A 23,427-nucleotide genomic window follows, 5' to 3' on the forward strand; every position below is an offset into this window, starting at 1 on the left:
TGGCAGACCCTGTATGTGGCACCCCCCCACACACACACACTTTAAAACTGCATAGTTTCTATGGTTAGGCAAACATTGACAGGGGTACAGCATAACTGTTATCATTATATACTTAGGGATTACGCGGTACCACCGTCAATGTGTGCCTATACCTTGAGCCAGACACTGACAACCCCTATCACTATATACTAAGCCAAACATTGATGTGGTGTAGGCTTACCACTTTAGTGACTGGCATAGTATATAGTAGGGATGCACCGAAATGAAAATTCTGGACTGAAACTAAAAATTCAGCATTCACTTGGCCAAAACTGAAAAAAAAAAAAAAAAAAAAAAACTTTAAAATACTTTATTAAAAGTAACACCAAAATTAGACAAAAAAATCAACAACAATATTAACATATACCGTATTGGCTCGGATATAGGCCGTCCCCGTATATAGGCCGCACCCTAAACGTTTTTTTTCTTTAAAAAAGCACCAAAAAACATGCTGCCACTCTGCCCCCCCCCGGGATATGCTGCCACTGTCCTCCCTCCCCAAGATATGCTACCACTGTCCTCCCTCCCCGAGATATGCTGCCACTGTCCTCCCTCCCCGAGATACGCTGCCACTGTCCTCCCTCCCCGAGATACGCTGCCACTGTCCTCCCTCCCCGAGATACGCTGCCACTGTCCTCCCTCCCCGAGATACGCTGCCACTGTCCTCCCTCCCCGAGATACGCTGCCACTGTCCTCCCTCCCCGAGATATGCTACCACTGTCCCCCTCTGCCCCCCTCCCCGGACTTACCGGAGCAGACTCCCGGGTGTCTTGCGAGGCCGGCGGAGGACATCTACGCAATACAACTTCCGGTGCCGGCACCGGAAGTTGTATACGCGTATTGCGTAGATGTCCCCCGCCGGCCCCGCAAGACACCCGGGAGTCTGCTCCGGTAAGTCCGGAGGGGGCGGGGGCAGAGGTAAAACGCATCGTGCGGAGGTCCGCACGATGCGCTTAGACAACCTCCCGTGCCGGCACCCCCCCCCCGTGGGAAGTGCTGGCAGGGGAGGCTGTCTGAGCGTATCGGGGAGTAGGATGCAGGTCCCCTGCACCGCTGCGGGGGATCTGTATTCTAACCCCGCTGCCTGCCCGGCGCCCGGGACTGCATGTCCCGGGCGTCGGGCGCTAGACCCCGAATATAGGCCGCACCCCCACTTTAAAGACTTAAAGTGGGGGGAAAAAGTGTGGCCTATATTCGGTATATATATATACACATATATATACGGTATATATATATATATATATATATATATATATATACACATATATATAACAACAATCACAATCCTATCATGCCCAGGTTCTAGCATGTGCTGGCTGACTTAGCATGATAGGAGTGTGATTGCTGTTTGCAATTATATATATATATATATATTAATACTGTCATTGAATTATTCTGTCAAATAAAAGTGTTAACACACCGAAGTTGGACCAAAAAATAATTTATAACAGCAATCACACTCCTATCATGCCTAGGCAGCCACTACATGCTGGAATCTGGGCATGAAAGGAATGTGATTACGGACTCCCTATGCCAAGTTATCCCCCAACACTTACACATCCATGCTATCTGAAACCCTCATTCACAAACATTCAGCATAACACCCATCACTCTCACACACTTACATTCAGCATAACACCCATCACTCTCACACACTTACATTCAGCATAACACCCATCACTCTCACACACTTACTAATCCACTCTCTCCTACCTTTTCTTCTTTCACCCTCACTTTTCCTCCTCCTCCTCTTCTTCTTCTTCTACTTCTACTTCTTCTTCTTCTACTTCTTCTTCTTCTTCCTGTCCTTCCGGTGCACTGAGCGCAGAAGACGGTGGGTGTGGCTTCAGTGTTGTGCGCCGGGATTTGACATCAAGTCCCGGCGCACAGCCACAGTTGAAAGGCACATCCTTTCTGAAGGCGTGTCTGCATGGTGGCACCCCTCAGATGAGCGGCAGCCGGGGCGGACCCCCCCCCCGCCAGGTACGCATGACGGCCGCATTCAACCCTGCTCGCGGCCGCTTAGTTTTTAACTTTGCGGCCACAGCCGCATTGAATGCTCGTCTGCCGGTCGTCTGTCCGGCCCACCGGCCCGGATTTAGGGCGGCCTGGGGGGCAATTACCCCCTGCCCCCCGGCCCAGCCCGCCCCTGGTTACAACACTACCTGAAACTTAATCTTTCTAAAACTGAACTGATTATTTTCTCTCCTTCCATTGCCCCCAGCACCTGAATTATCTATTACAGTTAGCAACACAACTATCTCTTCCACTGTCCAGGCCAGATGCCTTGGGATCTGACTGCTTAATGTGTAATTTTTAGCTTAAGGATGATTTCTTGCCTTCATCAGCATCAACATAATTAGAGAAGCACACATTATGTAACTATTTTAGACTGAGCAACATTCCATGGTACATGTAATACTTACTTTTCATTTGTGTAGTGAGACAGAAAAATACATTCTCCATCGACTTATTAAATCCTTTGGCTTTGTTAAATTCCTGTAACAAAGATGCATTTTTATATAGAAAAATATTGCAAGCAAAGCTAAGTGGACCTCTGCCCCTTCATAATTAACACATGCACACTCACACACACATTAGAACATGCACATACCAACACACATTCTAACAGCAACACCCTATAACACCATACACTAACACACACACACAAAAACACTAATACTATACTAGTGTTTGCATGCGCTCTAACACCATACATTAACACACAAACACTAAAACACACTCACTAACATCATACAGTAACACATACCCACTCTAACACACTACACTAGCACACATTCAAAGTAGTTTTTGCAGTGTAACGCTTAACTACTAGGTGCAGAGTGAAAAGCATGTGGAATAGATGTCCAATTTCAGATGGATTAGAAAAGATGGCTCAATCAATCATGTAACCATGCTTTCTATATTTCTAAACTGGGAATACAAAAATAGTTGAATTTTTCTAGCTGAGACATATACCTCAGTAAATTAGGGAAAAGGAAATTTGTAGCAGGGAAACCTCATTTTGTAAACCTGATGTCAAATTTTTGGAAAGGCATAATTCATAATCTGATGTATGCATTACAGAATTTCATCAACATCTAAATTCATGAAGTATGATGTGGGGAGAGTTGTTTATGATATTGCAGAATACCACGTAAATAATTACGTTATTGACCATTTGTCACCAGGAAACCTAATTGGGTTAATGGGCGAGAGATAAAAACATACCCTACACCCTGTTGGATAATAATATATGTGGGTGTGAATAACTTGTATTCATTTTCTATTGTGTTACAGCTGGTCCCATACGTAGATGTGGGTGTATCTAGGTTTCAGGTATGTATATACAGTATGTGGAAAACTTGATTTTTTTAAATTTGTAAATACACTTGCACATTACCACAGAGTCATTTTCTGAATGATCATCACTGTAAGCAGGTGGTGTGGGAGGAACAACTGAGATTTTACTAGACCATAAAGAGAGTGAAAGAAGGAAAAACAAATTAGTTTTCATTTCAGGTTATCAATGAGAATAAATTGGAAACATATCTAGTTTGAGCCCCTATTCCTCCATGAGGTGTGTGTGTGTGTCCAAAGGGAAATTCCCATTATTTTTTTATTACTAGTATCTGATTAAAAATAAGTATACTCCTAAAATATTATACTCCTTTCTTTGTTAAAACAGTATTATCACATAACAATGTTTTTTAGCAGCTGCATATTAGCCCTTTCTATCTTTTCTAGCTCTGTTGGACAGTCTAGTTCTGTTGGACAGTCTACTAGTAAACCAGCCTAATTATACTGCCTATGGTACGGCAAAGGAAAAAATTATTTGATCCCCTGCTGATTTTGAACGTTAGCCCACGAAGACATGATCAGTCTATAAATTTAATGGTAGGTTTTTTGAACAGTGAGAGACAGAGCAACAACAAAAAAATCCAGAATAACGCATTTCAAATAAGTTATGAATTGATTTGCATTTTACTCTATCAATCAGCAAAATGTCTGGATCCCAGGTGTCTTTTATACAGGTAACAAACTGAAATTAGGCGCACTCTCTTAAAGGGATTGCTCCTAATCTCAGTTTGTTACATGTATAAGACACCTGTCCACAGAAGCAATCAATCAATCAATCAATCAGATTCCAAACTCTCCACCATGGCCAAGACCAAAGAGTTGTCTAAGGATGTCAGGGACATGATTGTAAACCTACAGAAGGCTGGAATGGGCTAAAAGAAGCTTGGTGAGAAGGTGACAAGAAACACAAAATAACTTTCAATCTCCCTCGGCCTGGGGCTTCATGCAAGATTTCACCTCATGGAGTTTTAGTGATCCTTAGAACGGTGAGGAATCAGCCCTGAACTACACTGCTCAAAAAACCACATGTATAGGCCCATAAAATAAAATATATGCACTTACCTCATGTTTTGGTATGACTTTAAAAATTTTGCCCCCGCGGTTTCATGTTTACCTGCATAATTACAAGGAATATATTGTCTGTTTGAAAGACACTTGCACATATATATATATATATATATATACACACACACACCGTATTTGCTCAATTATAAGACGACCCCCCAAAATCTGAATATTAATTCATGAGAAAAAGCCTGAATATATGACGACCCTATAGGAAAAAAGTTTTACCAGTAAATGTTAATTCATGTAAACTATGTGAACAATTGTTTGTTAATAAAAGCTATGATTGAGAAAAATATTTTGTTTTTATTTCCTTTTTTTCAACCTGCCCCCCCAGTTATGCACATCTGCCCCCTGGCTTGCCACTCTGCCCCAGAAATGCCTTATACCCCCTATATGCCACTGTGCCCCATGATCTGCCTTTTAACCCTCTAAATGCTACTGTGCCCCATGATAAGCCTTTTTACCCTCTATATGCCAACTGTGCCCCATGATATGCCTTTTGACCCCCTATCTGCCACTCTGCCTCCAGAATTGACTTATACCCCTATATGCCACCCTGGCATTTAGGGGGTTAAAAGGCATATTATGGAGCAGAATGGCATATAGGGAGGTATAAGGCATTTCAGGAGGCAAAGTGGCGTATAGAGGGTTAAAAGGCATTTCTGGAGGCAGAGTGGCATTAAGGGGGTTAAAAGGCATTTCACAGAAATTTCTCTGCCTCCAGAAATGCCTTATGCCCCCCCATTTAACACTCCCTCCCCCCTCCAAACTTACCGGTACTTCAGAGTCCGGTGCTTAGTCCGGGCAGCGTGTAGAACTCATCTTGAGCGGAAGTTGCCTACGCAAATTGCGTAGAGCTCTACACGCTGCCCGGCTAAACACCGGGGGACCCTGAAGCACCGGTAAGTTGGGGGGGGGGCATAAGACAGGAGGATCCAGGTCCCCTGCATCTGAGTCCCCGGTGCTTAGTCCGGGCAGCGTGTAGAGCTGCCCGCTGCAGCGGAAGTTGTCTACGCGAATCGTGTAGAGCTCTACACGCTGCCCGGACTAAGCACCGGGGACTCAGAAGCACAGGTAAGTTGGGGGAGGGGAGACAGGAGGATCCAGGTCCCCTGCATCGCAGTGGGGGATCTGGATCTTAGTCTCATAGTCAGACCTATTTGAGATCTGATTATAAGACGAGGGGTATTTTTCAGAACATTTGCTCTGGAAAAAACCTTGTCTTATAATCGAGCAAATACAGTGTATATATATATATATATATATATATATATATCTATATATATATATAGATATATATATATATATATATATATATATATATATATATACACACTCAGCTAAACTTTAGGTGTATTTACTGAAAGGAAAATGTAAACATTTCAACTCCCTGATTCCATTGCGTATCACAAAAGGTCAGTCCCCATAAGGGTTACCTACAACACAAAGCTTCCCCTACATCATGAATAGTTAATTCAGTGAAATGTCTGTCAATTAACTACACATTATTCAGAGTGCTCTTCAGTGCTTCTTACAAGATAAGTTGATTATATAATAAATAATATCAGGGAGTTGAAATGTTCAACTGGCCTGCAAGTTTCTGTACCCAAATAACTCAGCAAGACTAGTCTTTAGGTACAACAAAAGGAATAACTGTTTATTAAGGGACACCACAAGGGGAGGAGGAACAATACAACAGGACACCGGCACCACTAAGTCTGGGAGATAAAGAGCACACATTATCTTTATTAGATTATCTCTCAGACCTTAGTGTGCCGTGTGCAAACTTTTACAAAATAAGGCAATAATATAAATTTTTATTAACGCAATAAAGAGTTTCATGTCACTGGATAACATTAACTGAGGGGCACAATCCGTGAAAATAGCGAGGTCCTAGAGTCCAGCAAAGTCCCGGGACCCTAGGAACCGTCACAGCCATAAAAAACCTTAACTAACTTTTAAACGTTAACTGTGTTAGTGTCATGTAATATTTATACTAATTCATAATTATTTTTCAGTTGGAATATGTTAGGGACCAGGAACCAGACGGACACAAAACGTAAAATGCAATCACCTTTATTGTAATGACAATAATGAACAAAGCCAAATCGTGATCCAAAAGCATATACCAAAAGACAAGCCGGGGTCAGGAACCAAGACAGGTACTCAGACAAGCCGGGGTCAGGAATACAGAGATCAGTGAAGTCAGGAACATGCCAGGAATCAGGAGCCGGGATGGACGTCAGAGAAAGCCAGGTCATACACAGGGACACAGGGACACAGGGACACAGGGACACAGGGACACAGGGACACAGGGACACAGGGAAAACACTTGCAGCCGGAAACAACACAAGGGCAAGGAGGAAGTGAAGTTTAGCTGCTTAAATAGCCAAAAGGGGCTGGCTGTGGGCTGGACAATGGGCTGAGTCACAGGAGTGACAGGAGTGTAGCCATGGCAACCCAGCCAGGCTGTAAGCCTCCAGCAATGCAGCAGAAAAGCAGCTAGACCATAACAGAATATCAACGTGTGAAAATCATGTTCTATGTGATTTATTTTTTTAGATATGACTATGGTTCTACTTTTTAACAAATTATTTTATTTTGAAATATTGATACTAGGTAAGTGTTGGCAAAGTTTCCACATGACACTGATGGTTGGGAACAGTGATAAAGAGTTATGAGATAATTAACTATTATTTTTTGTGCTAGTTTCTCTTGCAAGTTGGCTGCAGCTAACAAGCCACCAGAGTATACTTTGGAATCTCAGTTATCATGGTACATGCAGTAACAATATCCCATCTGTGCATTCCAGTGCTTTACAGCCACAATGAGCACAGGGTGACATAAGAGGGGATAGGACAGGCAGGTAAGAATCCGTCATGCATCTTGTCCCCATACCAAACTTATACCTACACCCATGTGTTCTCACCCTCAGGGGGTTACCGTGACATTTTTCCCCCTTCACTAACACAGGAGGAGACCCCAGACAGGTTGACTCTGAAGTTACTCAGTCCATCCATTCCCAATTGGTCCCCTAGACCAGTTGCCCCTACAAGGGCTGCACTCACCCGGCCAGCATCCACCTCTCCTGATGAACATACCAGTCGCTGGGGAGAAGTGCTGACTGCCCCTTCTCCCTTGAGTTCACTGAGGAGTGATGCTGCCTGCATCTCTTACCTGGTGCCTCTGCGGAGATGGGCCAGCTGAGTCATATCCCAGGCACCCCCTGGGCATTGACGCCGCCTGCATTCCCTTCCTGGTGCTCCTGCTGTCGCTGGGGAGATGGGCCAGCTGTACCATCTCCCAGTGGCTGATGGGGAGTGATGCCACCTTCTTCCCATCCCTGGTGCTCTTGATGCCGCTAATAAGGACAGAAGCCAATGGCACTCTTCCCTGATGTCAGCGCTTCAGCTGGGGCAGCAGGGCTGGGTGATGGGAGGCCATCATAGTAAGTCTCTGGAACCACAGACAGAAGTAGGCAGAGACCAGCAGTACTCTGCCCTGATGCCAGAGCTTCAGCTGGGACCAGGGGATCTTCTGGGTCGGTTGAGGGGAGGGAGGACAGCTTCCCCACTCCCTATCTTTTCCTCTGATGCTGGAGAGGGAGGACAGGTTCCTATGGTCCCTGAATTGGGACCTGCCGCTGGGGAGGGACAACAAGTTCCTCAACTCCTGGACTTGTAAGCTGCCACTGGGGAGATGTCAGGGATCCGAAGAAAACTAGATGGAAACAGCCAGAGCACAGCAAAAAGGGACTGGCTAATTAACAAGTGATCAGGGAGAGGTGTGTCTCAGTTCACTGAGCAGAAAGCAAGTAGGAGCGGGAGAAAGGTGACAACCCTGACAATAGATGGGCCGGCTGCCACATCTCCCTGGATCCCTGTAGTCGTTGCAGGTGCAAGCGCTTCAGCTGGGACTAGGGGATCAGCCGACTCCTGTGCCATGGAGAGGCCACCTTCCAGCAGATGCAAATAGTCCATCTCCACGCACCATACCTTTTAGACCAACCCTTCCAACTCGGCTGCCAGGGTCAGATCCTTGCAAAGTGGCAACATTTCCTCGTGGTCTGAGTGCAGGTCCTAGAATCCATAGCTCTTGTTGTATTTCTTTTTGTTTTGGTGTCTCAAAGCGTGCAGGCAATTAACAAAATAGCTTAGTGATTATTAGTGCAGTGTGATGGAACAATCTGTTCCCCAACTGAGTACACCCAAATCGTGCTTCCTTCTGCCGAGACACCAGCAGTTAACCTCTTCAGTGCTGAATGAGACTAGCGCTGGCCAGACGAATCAGGACAGCAATCTAATGGAGCAGTGCTGGCACTGTGGAAAGCCAGAGCTTAGCTACACAATGCAAATATTGTCCTGAGAAGGGGAATAAGTTGTCAAAGCCGCCTACCTCAATTATCAAACAGAACTAATGTTGAGTGGAAAACACAAACTAAGTTTATTTGGAAAAGCACAGCTATTTATACACATAAACATAATTAGATCAGGAGTATAATCCCATGACTACCAGACACCCTGACGCCTCCATACAGTTCTATGGCCAGCAATGCCCACTCGACAAATAGTTTTGGGGTGATCCTGAAGAAGTGGCATCAGTTCCGGGTCCTGATTGAGAGCTCAGGGAAGGTCCAAAGATGTTATGTTCCAAAACGTGGCTTGATCTGTCGTCGGGGCCCTGAGCGTCAGGGCTGGAAGCGATCCTGGGCCGGGCCAGAGTTCCAGGTAAACCTCGGTTCTCAAGACAGGTAATACAACCAGGTTTCCCAAATGAGTTCCCTCTCTGCAACCACCTCCGGTTGTGACCCACCACGAGCACTGTATAACACCAAAAGAGCGACATGGTGGGGCAATTGACGTCCGTTCCAAATGTCTGCGGGCATCGACACGGTTCCTAGTTGCCGCAAAGTTCCATGGATTTGCGGCTAGGTTCCGGTCAGGAACATGGAGCGTTTCTGGCCATGTAGAGCCCCCATAGCCAGCTAGTTCATGGGAGTCTGGTTAGGGCAGACCAGACTGGGTTTCCTGGTCACCCTGTGCCCCCAATGACTATTGGAAACCTAGCAGGCACAGAGAAGCATACCAATGAATGCATTTTATATTGAGCTGTAATTTAGTAGATACAATCTTGACATTCAAATTCAAAAGATGTAGGTAATGACAGTTATTAAAAACGCCAGCTTTCTTCTGGCATGATGAACAACTAATAATAAGTAGGACAGCTACATGGAACAATGGACACTGCCCAAAATCAGGACTTGTAAAGTAGATGCCTAGAGGGCTTTTATTCACTAAAGGGAGAGTTGGTAGGGGGTTTTGCAGGAGATCTATGGCTTCAATCCCTTCACTTCAGTATTCATTATGAACACTGGCAGGTATTCCCAGCAAGAAGAGCTAGGGCAGTTTGCCCAATCAGCAGCTATAGACATAGTCTTCTTTTAATACTGCCTCCCTCGTGTCCTCTGCCCCCTGTATTAGAGAGCACCAGGACATGGTGCCATATCTTGCACCTATCAGTAGGCAGCACTCAGACCATGGAGTAAGCATTAGTGCAGAGATCAGTAGTGGTAGCTCCACTCAGGCACAGCTGGACTAGGATCAACCTGGTAGCTTGCTCAGGGCCCCTTTTGTTTAAAGATGAAATGCTACAGTCACTGAATCCCAAGATTATTTTATTTAATAAGAAAATGTTCTGTTCTATTAATAGTACTATGGAAAAGGATTTGCCCCCTTCAGGATTTCTTCTGTTTGTACTTATTTGGCACATTTAAATGTTTCAAATCATCCTACTTATTTTAATATAACACAAAGGCAAAGTGAGTAGATGCTTCTTTGAAATTTATGGAAGGTAAACAGTTAATTAAAACCTGTTTTACCCAAGTGAAAAACGAATTGCCCCCTAAATCTAATAACTGGTTGTGATACCCTTGAGGGCAACAACTGCAATCAAACATTTGCGATAACTGGCAATGACTATTTTACATCACTGTGGAGAAATGTTGGCATCCTCTTCTTGGGAGAACTGTTTTCGTGCATAAACCGCCTTTTGAAAGTCATGCCACAGCATCTCAATCGGATTCACTTAGGGAATTTGAGTAGGCCACTGTCCTGCTTTGCAACCCAACTGTGCTTGAGCTTTAGGTCACAAACTGAAGGCCGGACATACTCTGCCAGGTGTAGACAGCAGAATTTATGTTTGCATCAATTATGGCAAGTCGTCCAGATTCTGAAGCAGCAAAGCAGCCCAGACTACCGTGTTTAACTGTTTGTATAATGCTCCTATTGTGGAATGCTGTGCCAGCTTTATCAGACATAACGGGACCCACGCCTTTCAAAAAACTTTACTCTTGGCTCATCAGTAGTCCACAGAATATTATCCCAAAAGTGTTGGGGACCATCAAGATTTTTTGTTGTCAAATGTGAAATGAGCCTTTCTGTTCTTTTGGACCAGCAGTGTTTTTTTCCTTGCAACTCTCCCAAGGATTTGAGGGTCCCTTATTGTGGAATCATTAACACTTAACTGAGGCAAGATAGGCCAAGTTTTCTCCATTTCTCACGCTTGTAACTCTTTCTAGACTGATAGATGTCAATGATTCTGCTCATTTGTTCTTGAATTTGTGCTGCTTATTGAGACCTTTTAACCTAGAGCTGGCAGTAATCATGCCTGGTGTGCCTAATGAAATTGAACCAAACTATAAATTAAATTTGGTTAATTTAGTAACTAAGGGGTCAATTAGTTTTTCACATATAGACAGGTAAGGTTGCATAACCTTTTTATACAAGAAATAATGGTTTAAAAACTGCAGTATCTTAAAAATGTTATCTTTGTCTAATATCAAAATTAGTTTGATGATCAGCAACATTCAACTGTGATGAATACGAGAATATAAGAAATCTGGAAGGAGGCGGCTTTGTATGATATTTACATTACAATATCAATTATTACCTGCTGATGGAAATTTATTTTCTCTTTCTTCAAAGAACCAATCCCCAGTCTTTATTTTAATCTCCCTTAAATAAAGAAATATATAGTTTAGTATGAACAGGCATTCTAGACAATAGATAGTAACGGATTAAACAATAAAAATATCAAAAGAAGTATGCAGAGGGCACATGCAGGTATGCAAACAGACAGACATATGAAGTCCTAAGGACTGTTCATAATTTGAATAAAGACCATCACAACGTTTTAAAATCATACTGTGGTTTTGGTTCCAAGAGGAACAACCTTTTGTCACTTTGTTGGCTATTGTTATCTTGCCTCTTATGGCAAAAACTGCTATGCAGCTGTAGAAGTACTCAGAAACATTTCCAATTTTAAGGCAAGACAGGAGGCTCATATTTGCTTAACACTTCCTTTACTTCTCACCATAGCAGCAAAGGATAAAAATAGTGAACCAATCACAAAACAGAAACAGTATAATATATAGCTGACAGGAATCCCTCTAACTTCCTCTTTCTTTGCTTCTCACCTCAGATTCAGGTCAGCTCATTTCATTATATTGCCTTTGTGTGCCTATATTGTTATTTCAATATTTTTTTTTATTCCTAGGTTTGTTTATTTGTATATTTCTTTAACCTAGGTATTTATATATATTGCTTATATTTCTTATTATTTTTTGTTTTAATTCCGTGTTTTCCCATGATGGATTTTATTCCTTCGGATTTTTCGTTTTTTCCATTTTCTGTATTTCTGTTTTTTGTGTATTTCGGATTTTTTCCGATTTCGGTTGTTTTTTCTCGATAATTCTTATTTTATTTTTCATTTATTTATTTTTCCTTTTTTTGCCTTTTTAATTTATCTGCTTCGTTTTGTGTTCATTCTTTCCTTACCTTATCAGTATCTCGGCTGTGGTTTCTGTTGCGGCGTTTCGCCGGTTTGGTTTCCGTTATTTTCATTTCTTACCGGCGTTTTCAGTCGCGCCGGCCATTTTGGATATTTCTGTGGTGTTGTTCCCTTCTTAGGGCGGCTTCCTCTCGCGAGACTTCACCGCCATTTTAGTTTTCGGCTGCTGTGCGGTTTACTTTCCCGCGTAGTAGCAGTTGTCACTACGTACCTGCGTCTGGCAGTTTTGTTTAACTTTTTCTCCGGATTCGTTGGACAATATCTCCAGTTATCTTAATCGGATTCTTTCCGAATTTTCTCTGGAGTGCATCACGGTGAGACCGTGGTTATATTCTTATATTATATATTGAAAAAAAAATTAAAAAATTTACTTTGTTAGTCTTTGTACAGGCTGAGTCCCTGTATATATATATTTGATTTGTCAATATGGCTGAGGAACCTAATCCTTCACAAGAGTTTTTAATGTCCTGGCTGGAATCTAAATTTGCTTCCTCTATGGAAGTTCTCATGGCAAAAATGACAAAACAAATGTCACAACCTGCTGCTCAGTCCGGGGGTTCTATTCAAACTGTAGACCCCGTTCCTGACATTCCTCTGCAAGAGGTAAATACTTATGACTCTGATCAGTCAGATGAATCTTTGTCACGCAAACGACCTTGGAAAGGTAAAAGTGTGTCTGCAGGTAAGGGAAAAGCCCCTGCCAAGCGTGTTAAACATGCTCACATGGAGTCGGGTCATGTATTAGATGAGTGGCATGCCACGTCATCAGATGATTCTCAAGACTCTGTTATTCTGGCTACGTCCAGAGGCGAACACTCACGCTTCGTTCGTGAGTCCATGATAGATGAGCCACGTCAGTCTTTAAAACATATTGAGGCCACGGTATCCCAATCTATTCAATCTCCAACTATTGACACTCCGGTTTTAGACCCTTCTGGAGAGGCGCTTTTCGACCCCACTGTTATGCGCCATCCTAGGGCTACTGAATGGGCCCCGTCTGAGCACATTGCTCAATATTTACATAAATGGCTGCGTCACCCTCTGGAAAAAGAGGTGCGTAACAAATTGCGGGCAGAATGCCCTCGCCCGGTGCTACCGGGGAAAGTGGCTATGACACCGGAATTTGATCCAAATGTGGTCACTCTCCTGTCAAATAATAAACGAGATCCCCGCAAGGGATTGGACCAAGGTCTCAAATCGGCTCAAGACAAGCTATTAGATATAGTTGGGCCTATCACGCAAATTCTGTCTTTGGCTGATAGAGCTTATTTGCAAGATTCTATTCTCGATCCTAAGTTGGTGCGTGATTGGGCTTTCAGAGTCATTTGCCTGCTAGGCAATACCAATGTCACAATATCCACGGAGCGCAGGAAGGCAGCTTTGATGCGCATGGATGCCTGTTTGATTGAGCTAGGATCTAAGGAATTAGGTCCTACAGCTAATGGTTTACTATTTGGCGACTCTTTTGTTAAGGAGCTCAATCGCCATGTCTCCGTGATGTCGTCTTGGTCGAAAGCCAAAACTTCCATGAGAAAGGTTTTCCAGACAGATCAGCGTTTTTTGTCCAGGGCTGGACGATTTAGGGGCCGAATCTCCAGCCGTTATAGCCAACCAGGCTCACGGTTTTATCCGAACCAGATGGCATCTACGTTACGGGGTGCCACTCGTTCCGTTTCTTCAGTTTTATTGGGGTCTCCAGCTTTGGCAATTCCGTTGTCACCCTTTCGGTCTCAGTTCAGCCCCTTGGTGCTTTACCAAGCTCCTTCGTCCAGTCATGGCTTTCTTTCGCTCCAGAGGGATAAGATCAATCATTTACCTGGACGACATCTTACTATTTTCTCAGGATCCGGATCTTCTGGCAGAACAGACGTCTTTTGTGATGGATACGTTTCATCATCTAGGTTTTTTGGTAAACGTTCCAAAGTCAGAATTGTCTCCAACTCAGACGATAAAATTTTTAGGTTTCGAAATCGATTCCGTGGAAGCAGTACTTCGTCTCCCAACGTCCAAGATTTCTGCTATCAAGAAAGAGATTTGACGCTTGTTACGCATGCAGTCGTGCCCTCTGCGAAAATTGGCGAGAGTTGTGGGACTTCTCTCTTCTTCCATTCAGGCCATCTTCCCAGGTCCCCTCTATTACAGAGCTTTACAAAGACTCAAAGCCAGTTATTTGAGATGTTACCCATCTTAAGATCAGATAGTACATCTCATGGTGGATGTTCGTCAGGAGCTGCAATGGTGGCTTGCTCACATGCAGGCTTGGAACGGCAGGGCCATTTTCGGATCTCGCCCGGATTTCATCCTGAAATCAGATGCCAGTATGATAGGATGGGGAGCAGTTTCTTCTCTAGAGGCCACGGGAGGCGTTTGGTCTCTAGAGGAACGTTCTCTTCACATCAACTGCCTGAAACTCATTGCAGGCTCTTTTGCTATTCGCAGTCTAGCCAAGGATCGTTCCAATTGCTGCCTTCTGTTGAGGATGGACAATTTTTCAGCGGTCAGATATATCAACTGTTTGGGGGGCACCAAGTCCAGGCATCTTGCAGACCTAACCAGAGACATTTATCAGTTTTGTTTCGACCGCAACATTTCTCTTCTAGCGGAATATGTTCCGGGAATAGAGAATCAGATGGCGGATTGGTTCTCCAGACATTGGAGAGACGCCAGCGACTGGACACTAAATCGAAAAAATTTTCAACATATCGACAGGCGCCGTTGACATTGGATCTTTTTGCCTCCAGGACAAATTGCCAAATTGCATAGTTTTTCAGCTGGCTCCCGGTTCCGGAAGCTCTGGCAACGGATGCATTTCTTCAGGATTGGCCGGTCATGGGGGCTCATGCCTTCCCTCCGTTCGCTCTTATTCCCAGGGTCATACAACGGATTCTTGCTTGGCAAGTGACAATTGTTTTGGTAACTCCTCTTTGGTAATCCCAGCCTTGGTTTCCAGCTCTTCTGGAGCTGTCCGTTCAGGACCCCTTGGCACTCCCGGTGTTTCCCTCTCTTCTGATGGATTCAGAGGGTCGATTCCATCCACTTCTGTTAGAAGGTCGATTATCGCTGGTTGCTTGGACGGTGTCGGGGAATCTTCATCAGGCTCAGGATTATCGCAGGAAGCTCAGGATTTACTCCGAGCTTCATGGGCACCCGGCACTCACAAATCCTATCGGGTGGCTTGGAAATCCTGGTCCTCTTGGTGTGTGGGACAACAAGTTGATCCTCATACAGCCCCTGTGACTTACTTATTAAATTTTTTGGCTGAATTATTTTCTTCGGGTAAGGCATACCGTTCTATTAATGTTTTTCGTTCTGCAATTTCAGGTTCTCATGTTGGTTCTTCAGACGGACCTATTGGTAGGGATCCATTGGTATGTTGTTTACTTAAAGGCATTCGTTTAAGTAGACCCCCTGCTCCTCGTTACGACTCTTTTTGGGATGTTTCTATCATTCTAAATTTCTTACGCAATTGGCCAGATAATGATTCTCTTTCTTTGAGGCAATTATCCGCTAAACTTACCATGCTTTTATGCCTTCTCTCCTTTCGTAGAGTTGCGGATGTTGGTGCTTTGGATGCTGATTCCATTGTGTTTTCTCCTGAATGTGTTGAATTTCATTTGAAGAAACGTACTAAAACGTTTTCTTCATCCATTTCTTACCCATATTTGGCAGCTGATCCTAAGATTTGTGTTGCGAGATGTCTTCGCACTTACCTAGCCCTTACGGCAATTCATCGTTCGTAGGCTAATTCCCAACTCCTGTTATCTTACTCCAAACCTTTTCGACCGGTTTCTAATTCTACTTTAGCTAGATGGATCCGTTGGTTATTATCTTTGGCTGGTATTGCTAGACATTTTGGTGCTCATTCAGTTAGAGGAGCGGCAGCTTCTTCCGCTTTTAGTTTAGGAGGTTCTTTGACAGACATTCTCAGGGCGGCGGATTGGTCACGAGCTTCGGCTTTTCGTGAGTTTTATTTCAAGCCTGTGGATTCGGCAGTTCAGTCGTTGGTGTCCAGGCGTTAAAATTGCAAATATGAGCCTCCTGTCTTGCCTTAAAATTATACAATTATTCTAGTCTTGATGTTCGAATAATTGGAATTTTAATAAAGACAGGAGGCGAATATTTCCCTCCCTCCCTCCCTTGGGTTATTTATTTATTTTCATAGGTTATATCTATATGTATATATATCTTTATGTGTATATATAATTTATTTATATTTCCATATTTTGGATTGCATTATAATTTTTCTTACGTTTTATGCATATTATATGTATCATATATGTTTTGCTGTCACGAATTTTCTTCTTTTTGCAGTTTAAGTTTCGCCTCCTTTGGATTATTGGATGCGATTTCTTCATCATGGATTGATGGATGTTTCCGTTGGCATTTCTTATATTCCTGTTCCGGGTGTTCGCGGCTGCAGAAAGAGGAAGTTAGAGGGATTCCTGTCACCTATATATTATACTGTTTCTGTTTTGTGATTGGTTCACTATTTTTATCCTTTGCTGCTATGGTGAGAAGTAAAGGAAGTGTTAAGCAAATATTCGCCTCCTGTCTTTATTAAAATTCCAATTATTCGAACATCAAGACTAGAATAATTGTATAATTATTTATGGATACTAGTTTGATGCTACTACTATTCTCGTCATAGTATGATTATTAGGTAAACCTGTAGAAATAGAGATTATGCTAAATAAATCATAATTAAATTATTTGTACAGTAAAACAGTGTATTTTGTAGACTCAAAAGAATGATGAAAGCTCTACATAGTTTTTTCAGCGCTATTAGGGATTTTACCGATGTAAATAGCAAACTGTACACTTCCATATGAGGCTTCTTAGGAAAACCTGACATTCCTGGCACACTCGGTGACTGCACCCGTCACATACAAAACCTCTGTTCAAAATACTTCCAAGTGCTTTCTGGCAGCGAGCGCATGATCTTTCTTGGTATTTTCTGCTGACACTCTTTGCACCTTTCCAACGAAATTGCTGTAAATGGGTTCTTAGTTTTCTGTAGCAAAAAAATAAATAAATAAATAAATAAATAAATAAATAAATATATATATATATACATATACACTCACATCAAGAGATTTTACATTTTCAATAACAGGTTGGGCACCCATTCCAAATCAGCATCCATTTAAGTAGCTTTTTACGGCATTTATTATTCAGAGGAGTGCAAATGCAATCATGCAACATTATTTCAACTTCTGTTCTACAAAGGCTGCCAATGGCCTCCTTAAATTTTGCACCCTGAATGTTAACAACAACCAGGGATTTCCATTAAATACAGTATACCGCAAATGCTCTGGAAAATACCCCCGTCTTATAATCGGGGTTGTCTTATAATCAGACCTTAAATAGGTCTGACTATGAGACTAACATCCAGATCCCTTGCAGCGCTGCAGGGGGCCTGGATCCTCCAGTCTTATGCCCCCCAACTTACCGGTGCTTCTGAGTACCCGGTGTGTAGCCAGGGCAGCGTGTAGACGTCTACGTGATTCGCGTACACAACTTCCGCTGCAGCCGGAAGGCGGTATGGTTAGCAGCAGGGGTTGTCTGCGTCCATCGCGCAGACCTTCCCGACTGTCAGAGATCTGCAGCAGAAGTTGTCTACGGGAATCGCATAGATGTCTACCCACTGCCCGGACAACACACCGGGGAGTCAGAAGCACCGGTAAGTTTGGCTGGGGGCGGGGGAGTGTTAAATGGGGGGCATAAGGCGTTTCTGTAGGCAGAATTCTATATGAAATGCCTTTTAACCGCCTTAATGCCACTCTGCCTCCAGAAATGCCTTTTAACCCTCTATATGCCACTCTGCCTCCTGAAATGCCTTATACCTCCCTATATGCCACTCTGCCCCATAACATGCCTTTTAACCTCCTATATGCCACTATAAGGCATTTCTGGAGGCAGAGTGGCACTTAGGGGGTCAAAATGCATATCATGGGGCACAGTGGCATATAGAGGGTTAAAAGGCATATCATGGGGCACAGTTGCATTTAGAGGGTTAAAAGGCATATCATAGGGCACAGTGGCATATAGGGGGTATAAGGCATTTCTGGGGCAGAGTGGCAAGCCTGGGGGCAGATGTTCATAATTGGGGGGGCAGGTTGGAAAATAAAAAGGAAGTAAAAACTAAATATTTTTCTCAATCCTAGCGATTATTAAAAAAAAATAGTTTACATGAATTAAAATTTACTGGTAAAACTTTTTTCCTATAGGGTCGTCTTATATTCAGGCTTTTTCTTTTTTTCCTAAATGAATATTCGGATTTTGGGGGGTCATCTTATAATCAGGGTCGTCTTATAATCGAGAAAATACGGTAATAACATTTGTCCATACATCATCATCTTTTAAACATTTATCCCTGGCCTTGTAATGAGCGATACCAGAGCAACCCACTAGGCAAGCTCTTTCGGTAAATAGCATTGTGTTAGGGGCAAACGAATAGGAGTAGTGGAACGTAGAACCAAAGACCAAGAGAGGGTCCATTCGGTCTGAGGTGTGCCATCACTGACGTACCAGGTAGGCCTAGAGAAGGCCACCCCCTATATAGAAATGAAAGAAAGGATAGAGGAGGAAAACAGGAAATAAAAGGAAGGAAATGAATAGCGGGGGGGACAAGGGAGGGCAACGTTAGGTGCTGAAACGTAGCTGTGGGAGGGAGAGGCGTTGGTTAAATAACAATAGCCCCTCCCACAACTACAGGCTAATATATATTAGACTTAACATTTATCCACATGTTTTATGACATCTTATTTACTAAATTATACCGTAATATAAAATGTACTTTTTATTGGAATGCATTTCTGTGCTTGCTGAGTTTCCAATGGTCATTACACCTGTCCTTGAATATATCCCATCAAACTCCAGAGAGGTACAGAAGGAAAACAAATAATTCAGACAAAATAGAAACAGTTTTATTGTTCTCCCTACATATGCTCAAATGAACTATTAAAAATGCATGTCTGAACAGTGATATTTTTTGTAGAGGGGGTGAGGGAGTGAGAGGGTAAGAGTGAGTTAGTATGTATGTATTTTAAAGTGAGAGTGTACTAGGGCTGCAACTAACAATTATTTTCATAGTCCATTAGTTGGCCGATTATTTTTTTATTTAATTGAAAATAATATAATAAACAAACAGGAGAATAAAAAAAACTTGGAGAAAAATGCATTTCTTGTTTTTATTTCCCAATCTGCCCCCCCCCAGTTATGCACATTTGAGCCCTAGCTTGCCACGCTGCCTGCCTGATATGCCTTATATACCCCCTGTATGCCTTATACCCCCAGATATGCCACTCTGCCCCCCCAGACATGCCTTATACCCCCCCATATCCCAGTACCCTCTGATATGCCTTATACCCCAGATATGCCACTCTGCCCCAAATATGCCTTACACCCCTTACATGCCACTGTGCCCCCTGTGTCATGATTAACTCATAATGTAGTGCATGCATGTAATGGTAACCCAGCAGAGGTGGTTCGTTTCTTTGTTAAGCATTCAATGAGTTAATCTGAGGTTGATTTAAATGTGTTTCTTTGTGCATGCCCTCTGTATCTGTTTTGGCGAAAGGTGTCATCTTCCCAAAGGACCCCTGTGGTGATTCATGGCCTAACAGATATAGACCCTGAGTTATAGGAATTCCATTCCTATCTTAAGTGGAGGGTTTCCATCACCTTTACCCCACCATAACTTATTGGCACATCAAAGATGGGACCCGATTCTTGGGGATGGTGTCATATAATCAGTCATGTGGTCAGAGGGGTATTTGCTTGCAAAAGTCTGATTTAGGGACAATGCAGCGACCTCAAAGCAGAACTCCACAATATTCTGTGATCAGAACAACATCATAAGAAACCATCTGGACTTAAGGAGTTCCCACAGGCCTACTTATTGGAGAAACTCGTGAGGCCTGTGTTTAAGTCCTATTGTTTTTAAGAACTGTTTGCGGTTTTATTTTTATTTTGTATGTCTTGTTTTTTGTAGTTGTGGCACTGTGTAATCTTTGTCTTTTTGTTCATAAAATATTCATAATCCAAGTCAGTCTTTGGGCTCTAGTATCGATAGCCACAAACTCTGAGAGGATAACACGTTACCATATTGTTATTAAGTTTTACAGGATATATATATATGTTGTTTGCCCAGGGGTGGGTTGATATATATATATATATATATATATATATATATAGAGAGAGAGAGAGAGATAAAGGTTCTAATTCCGATTTCTCACGAATCCAGTATCAAAATCGTGAGTGGTGGCAGACTACCTGGGGGGATACAGGCAGGATTTGGGGGTTAATTTGGTGTAACTTATGCCTTGTTAAGGGGTGAAGTTAGTAAATCCAGAGGCCTGGTGCTATTAACCCCTTCATGCCCACGCCCTCCACACAGTCACGGCTTGGCAAGTAGTCCTAACCGTGACACCCTGATATGCCTTATAACTCCCAATATGCCACTCTGCCCCCCGATATGCCTTATAACCCCCTATATGCTACTCTGCCCCCTGATATGCCTTATATCCCCAAATATGTCCCCCCAGACTTACCCCCCCCCCATGCTCCAGACTCCTTGGTGTCTAGTAGGGGCAGGCGGCGAACGTCTGCGCTATCCGTGTAGACAACCTCTGCTGGTGGGCGGCACATTCGCTGGAGCTTCTATGACTGAGCACCAGAAGGTCATGTGAGGACAGTAGCGGATGATGTCTGTGCACATCGCACAGACACCCACCGGCTGTCAGAGAGAAGGATCCGGGTCCCTGGCATCGCTGCGGGGGATCTGGACCTTAGTGTTATTATAAGATATATCTTAGTGTTATTATATTTTTGACAGCATTTGCTCTGGATAAAAGCTCTAGGGATGCACCGAAATGAAAATTCTGGACTGAAACCAAAAATTCCGGATTCACTTGGCCGAAACGGAAACTGTAAATGACCCCCCTCCTTAAAAAAATAAAAATAAATGACCACACTTTTATTAAAAGTAAGTAACACACCAAAATGGGACAAAAAATACAATAACAATATTAATATATATGTGATTAACAGCAATCACAATGCTACCATGCCCCGGCAACCAGTACATGCTAGAACCTGGGCATGATAGGAGTGATTTCAATAACAATATTACTTACATGATTGTTAGCAGCAATCACACTCCTATCATGCAAAGTCAGCCAGTACACGCTGGAATCTAGGTGGGCCCAGGCATGATAGGAGTGTGATTGCTGTTAATCATTATATATATATATATATATATATATATATATATATATATATATATATATATATATATATATATATATATATATATATATATATGTATATACATACGATGTCAAAAAATAGAGTATTGCAGAGTATGCGGTGATACCTTTTTTATTGGACTAACATAATATTTAAAAGACAAGCTTTCGAGAGTTATCCTCCCTTCATCAGGTCTGAAGCAATACTAATCAACATGATAAAGGTTACAACTTAAAACAAGTGATGGTATTAGAAAAGGGTGGGGGGTTGAGTGGGGTGTCGTAAATAATAGGTCTGGAGGTGAGAAATGCAGAGAGGTAGAGAGATAACCAAGGGACAGAACAAATAAACCTAGGAAACCAATAACCACAGTAAAACATCAAAGATAATACCAGCAATTAGACACACATTGGATGTTTAGAAGAAAAAATCCACAAAAAACCCAAAATCCACAAGCCAGGCAACCCAGGACGGCCCATTATTACAGGTATGGGAACTCTTACTGAAGCTATATCTGGCCTTATAGAAAACATTCTTAAGCCCCTAGTTATCAGCACTGAGAGCTTTATACAAGACACCACTGATTTTTTTAATAAACTGAGGCAAGTTTGTAACCTACCTGCCAATACTATACTGGCCATCATGGATGTGGAGTCTTTATATAGCAGCATCCCCCATAAAGATGGTATTGAGGCCTGCATTAAATTCCTCTCCTCCCGCAATGCCGCACAAAAATATGATAGTGAAACCATCGCCAAGCTCATTAGAATTTATACTGAAACACAACTATTTAAATTTATATGACACTAACTACCTACAAATGACCGGGACAGCCATGGGCACCAAAATGTCACCGCAACATGCCAGTCTTTTCATGGCTGACTTGGAACAGAGATTCCTAGCCACTCACCTCCACAAACCGCATAATTATTATTGTTACATCGACAACATCTTCATAATATGGAAGAAAACCTTTTTTTTTTTAAATTCCACGAATCCTTCAATTCATTCCACCCATCAATAAAACTCAAAATGAATTTCTCAAAACACAGTGTGAGCTTCCTGGACTGAGCTCTTCCGTGTATAGAAAACCCACAGACAGGTACAGCTACCTTCGCAATTCAGGACACTCAGGACCGAGACAAACACCTGGACACGCTGGCAGAGTCATTTCAGAGGAATGGCTAGAGGGAAAAAACTATATCCCAAAAAATGTAATCTGCTGTAAGAACACCACGGGAAAGGCTTCTAGAATACAAAAAAAAGGATAACACAAGCAGGATCCCTCTAGTAGTTACCTACAACCCAGCTCTTGAGGAAATCCGCAAAATTATTAAAGACCTACAGCCGATACTCTCAGAAGACCCCATACTGAAAAAAATACTCCCTCAGCCCCCAATACTGGCATTTAAGCAACCACCAAACCTGAGGAAAAGATTAGTGTGCAGCAAACTGGCCTCAGCCGTTTTTTATTTCAGCATTTTGCCGACAATACCCTTTTCGGCCGATGTCGCTTTCACAAATATATTTGATTTGGGTAAATTGCATTGGCCGACTTTAACCCCTTAACCCCCCTTTCTTTTTTTGTAGTAACATTCTTCAGTGTTGCTGTTTAGCTGTAATTTTCTTCTGTCATTTTGTGCACCCACACACATTATACATTGTTTTTTTAGATACCATTATTTTTATCATATCATATAATTTACTATAAAAAATGATAAAATATGGTGATTTTTTGTTAAAAAAGGGACTTTTTGTCACATACAAGTAGTTGGAGACACCGTGGTCAGGTAGGACTCGAGGACAGAACAAGGTCAAACAAGCCGAGGTCAGGATTCTGGAGAGCAGGATAAAGGGTAAACG

General features: G+C 42.7%; 1 protein-coding gene across 3 annotated transcripts in view; it reads right to left on the reverse strand.

Annotated features, from left to right (window-relative positions):
* Positions 1–23,427, reverse strand: part of SYTL3 (synaptotagmin like 3) — a 73,508-nt gene that overhangs the window by 22,887 nt on the left and 27,194 nt on the right. For all 3 annotated transcript variants that reach the window (XM_053460873.1, XM_053460872.1, XM_053460870.1), the window contains 5 exons: positions 17,111–17,326; positions 11,416–11,480; positions 4,462–4,513; positions 3,443–3,509; positions 2,466–2,538 (listed from right to left, as the gene is read on the reverse strand). In XM_053460873.1, the coding sequence (XP_053316848.1) occupies positions 2,466–2,538; positions 3,443–3,509; positions 4,462–4,513; positions 11,416–11,480; positions 17,111–17,326 (473 nt within the window). The remainder of the gene's footprint in view (positions 1–2,465; positions 2,539–3,442; positions 3,510–4,461; positions 4,514–11,415; positions 11,481–17,110; positions 17,327–23,427) is intronic.

This window comes from Spea bombifrons, chromosome 3 (genome assembly GCF_027358695.1).
Source record: "Spea bombifrons isolate aSpeBom1 chromosome 3, aSpeBom1.2.pri, whole genome shotgun sequence".
In the NCBI taxonomy this organism is placed as follows: Eukaryota; Metazoa; Chordata; class Amphibia; order Anura; family Pelobatidae; genus Spea; species Spea bombifrons.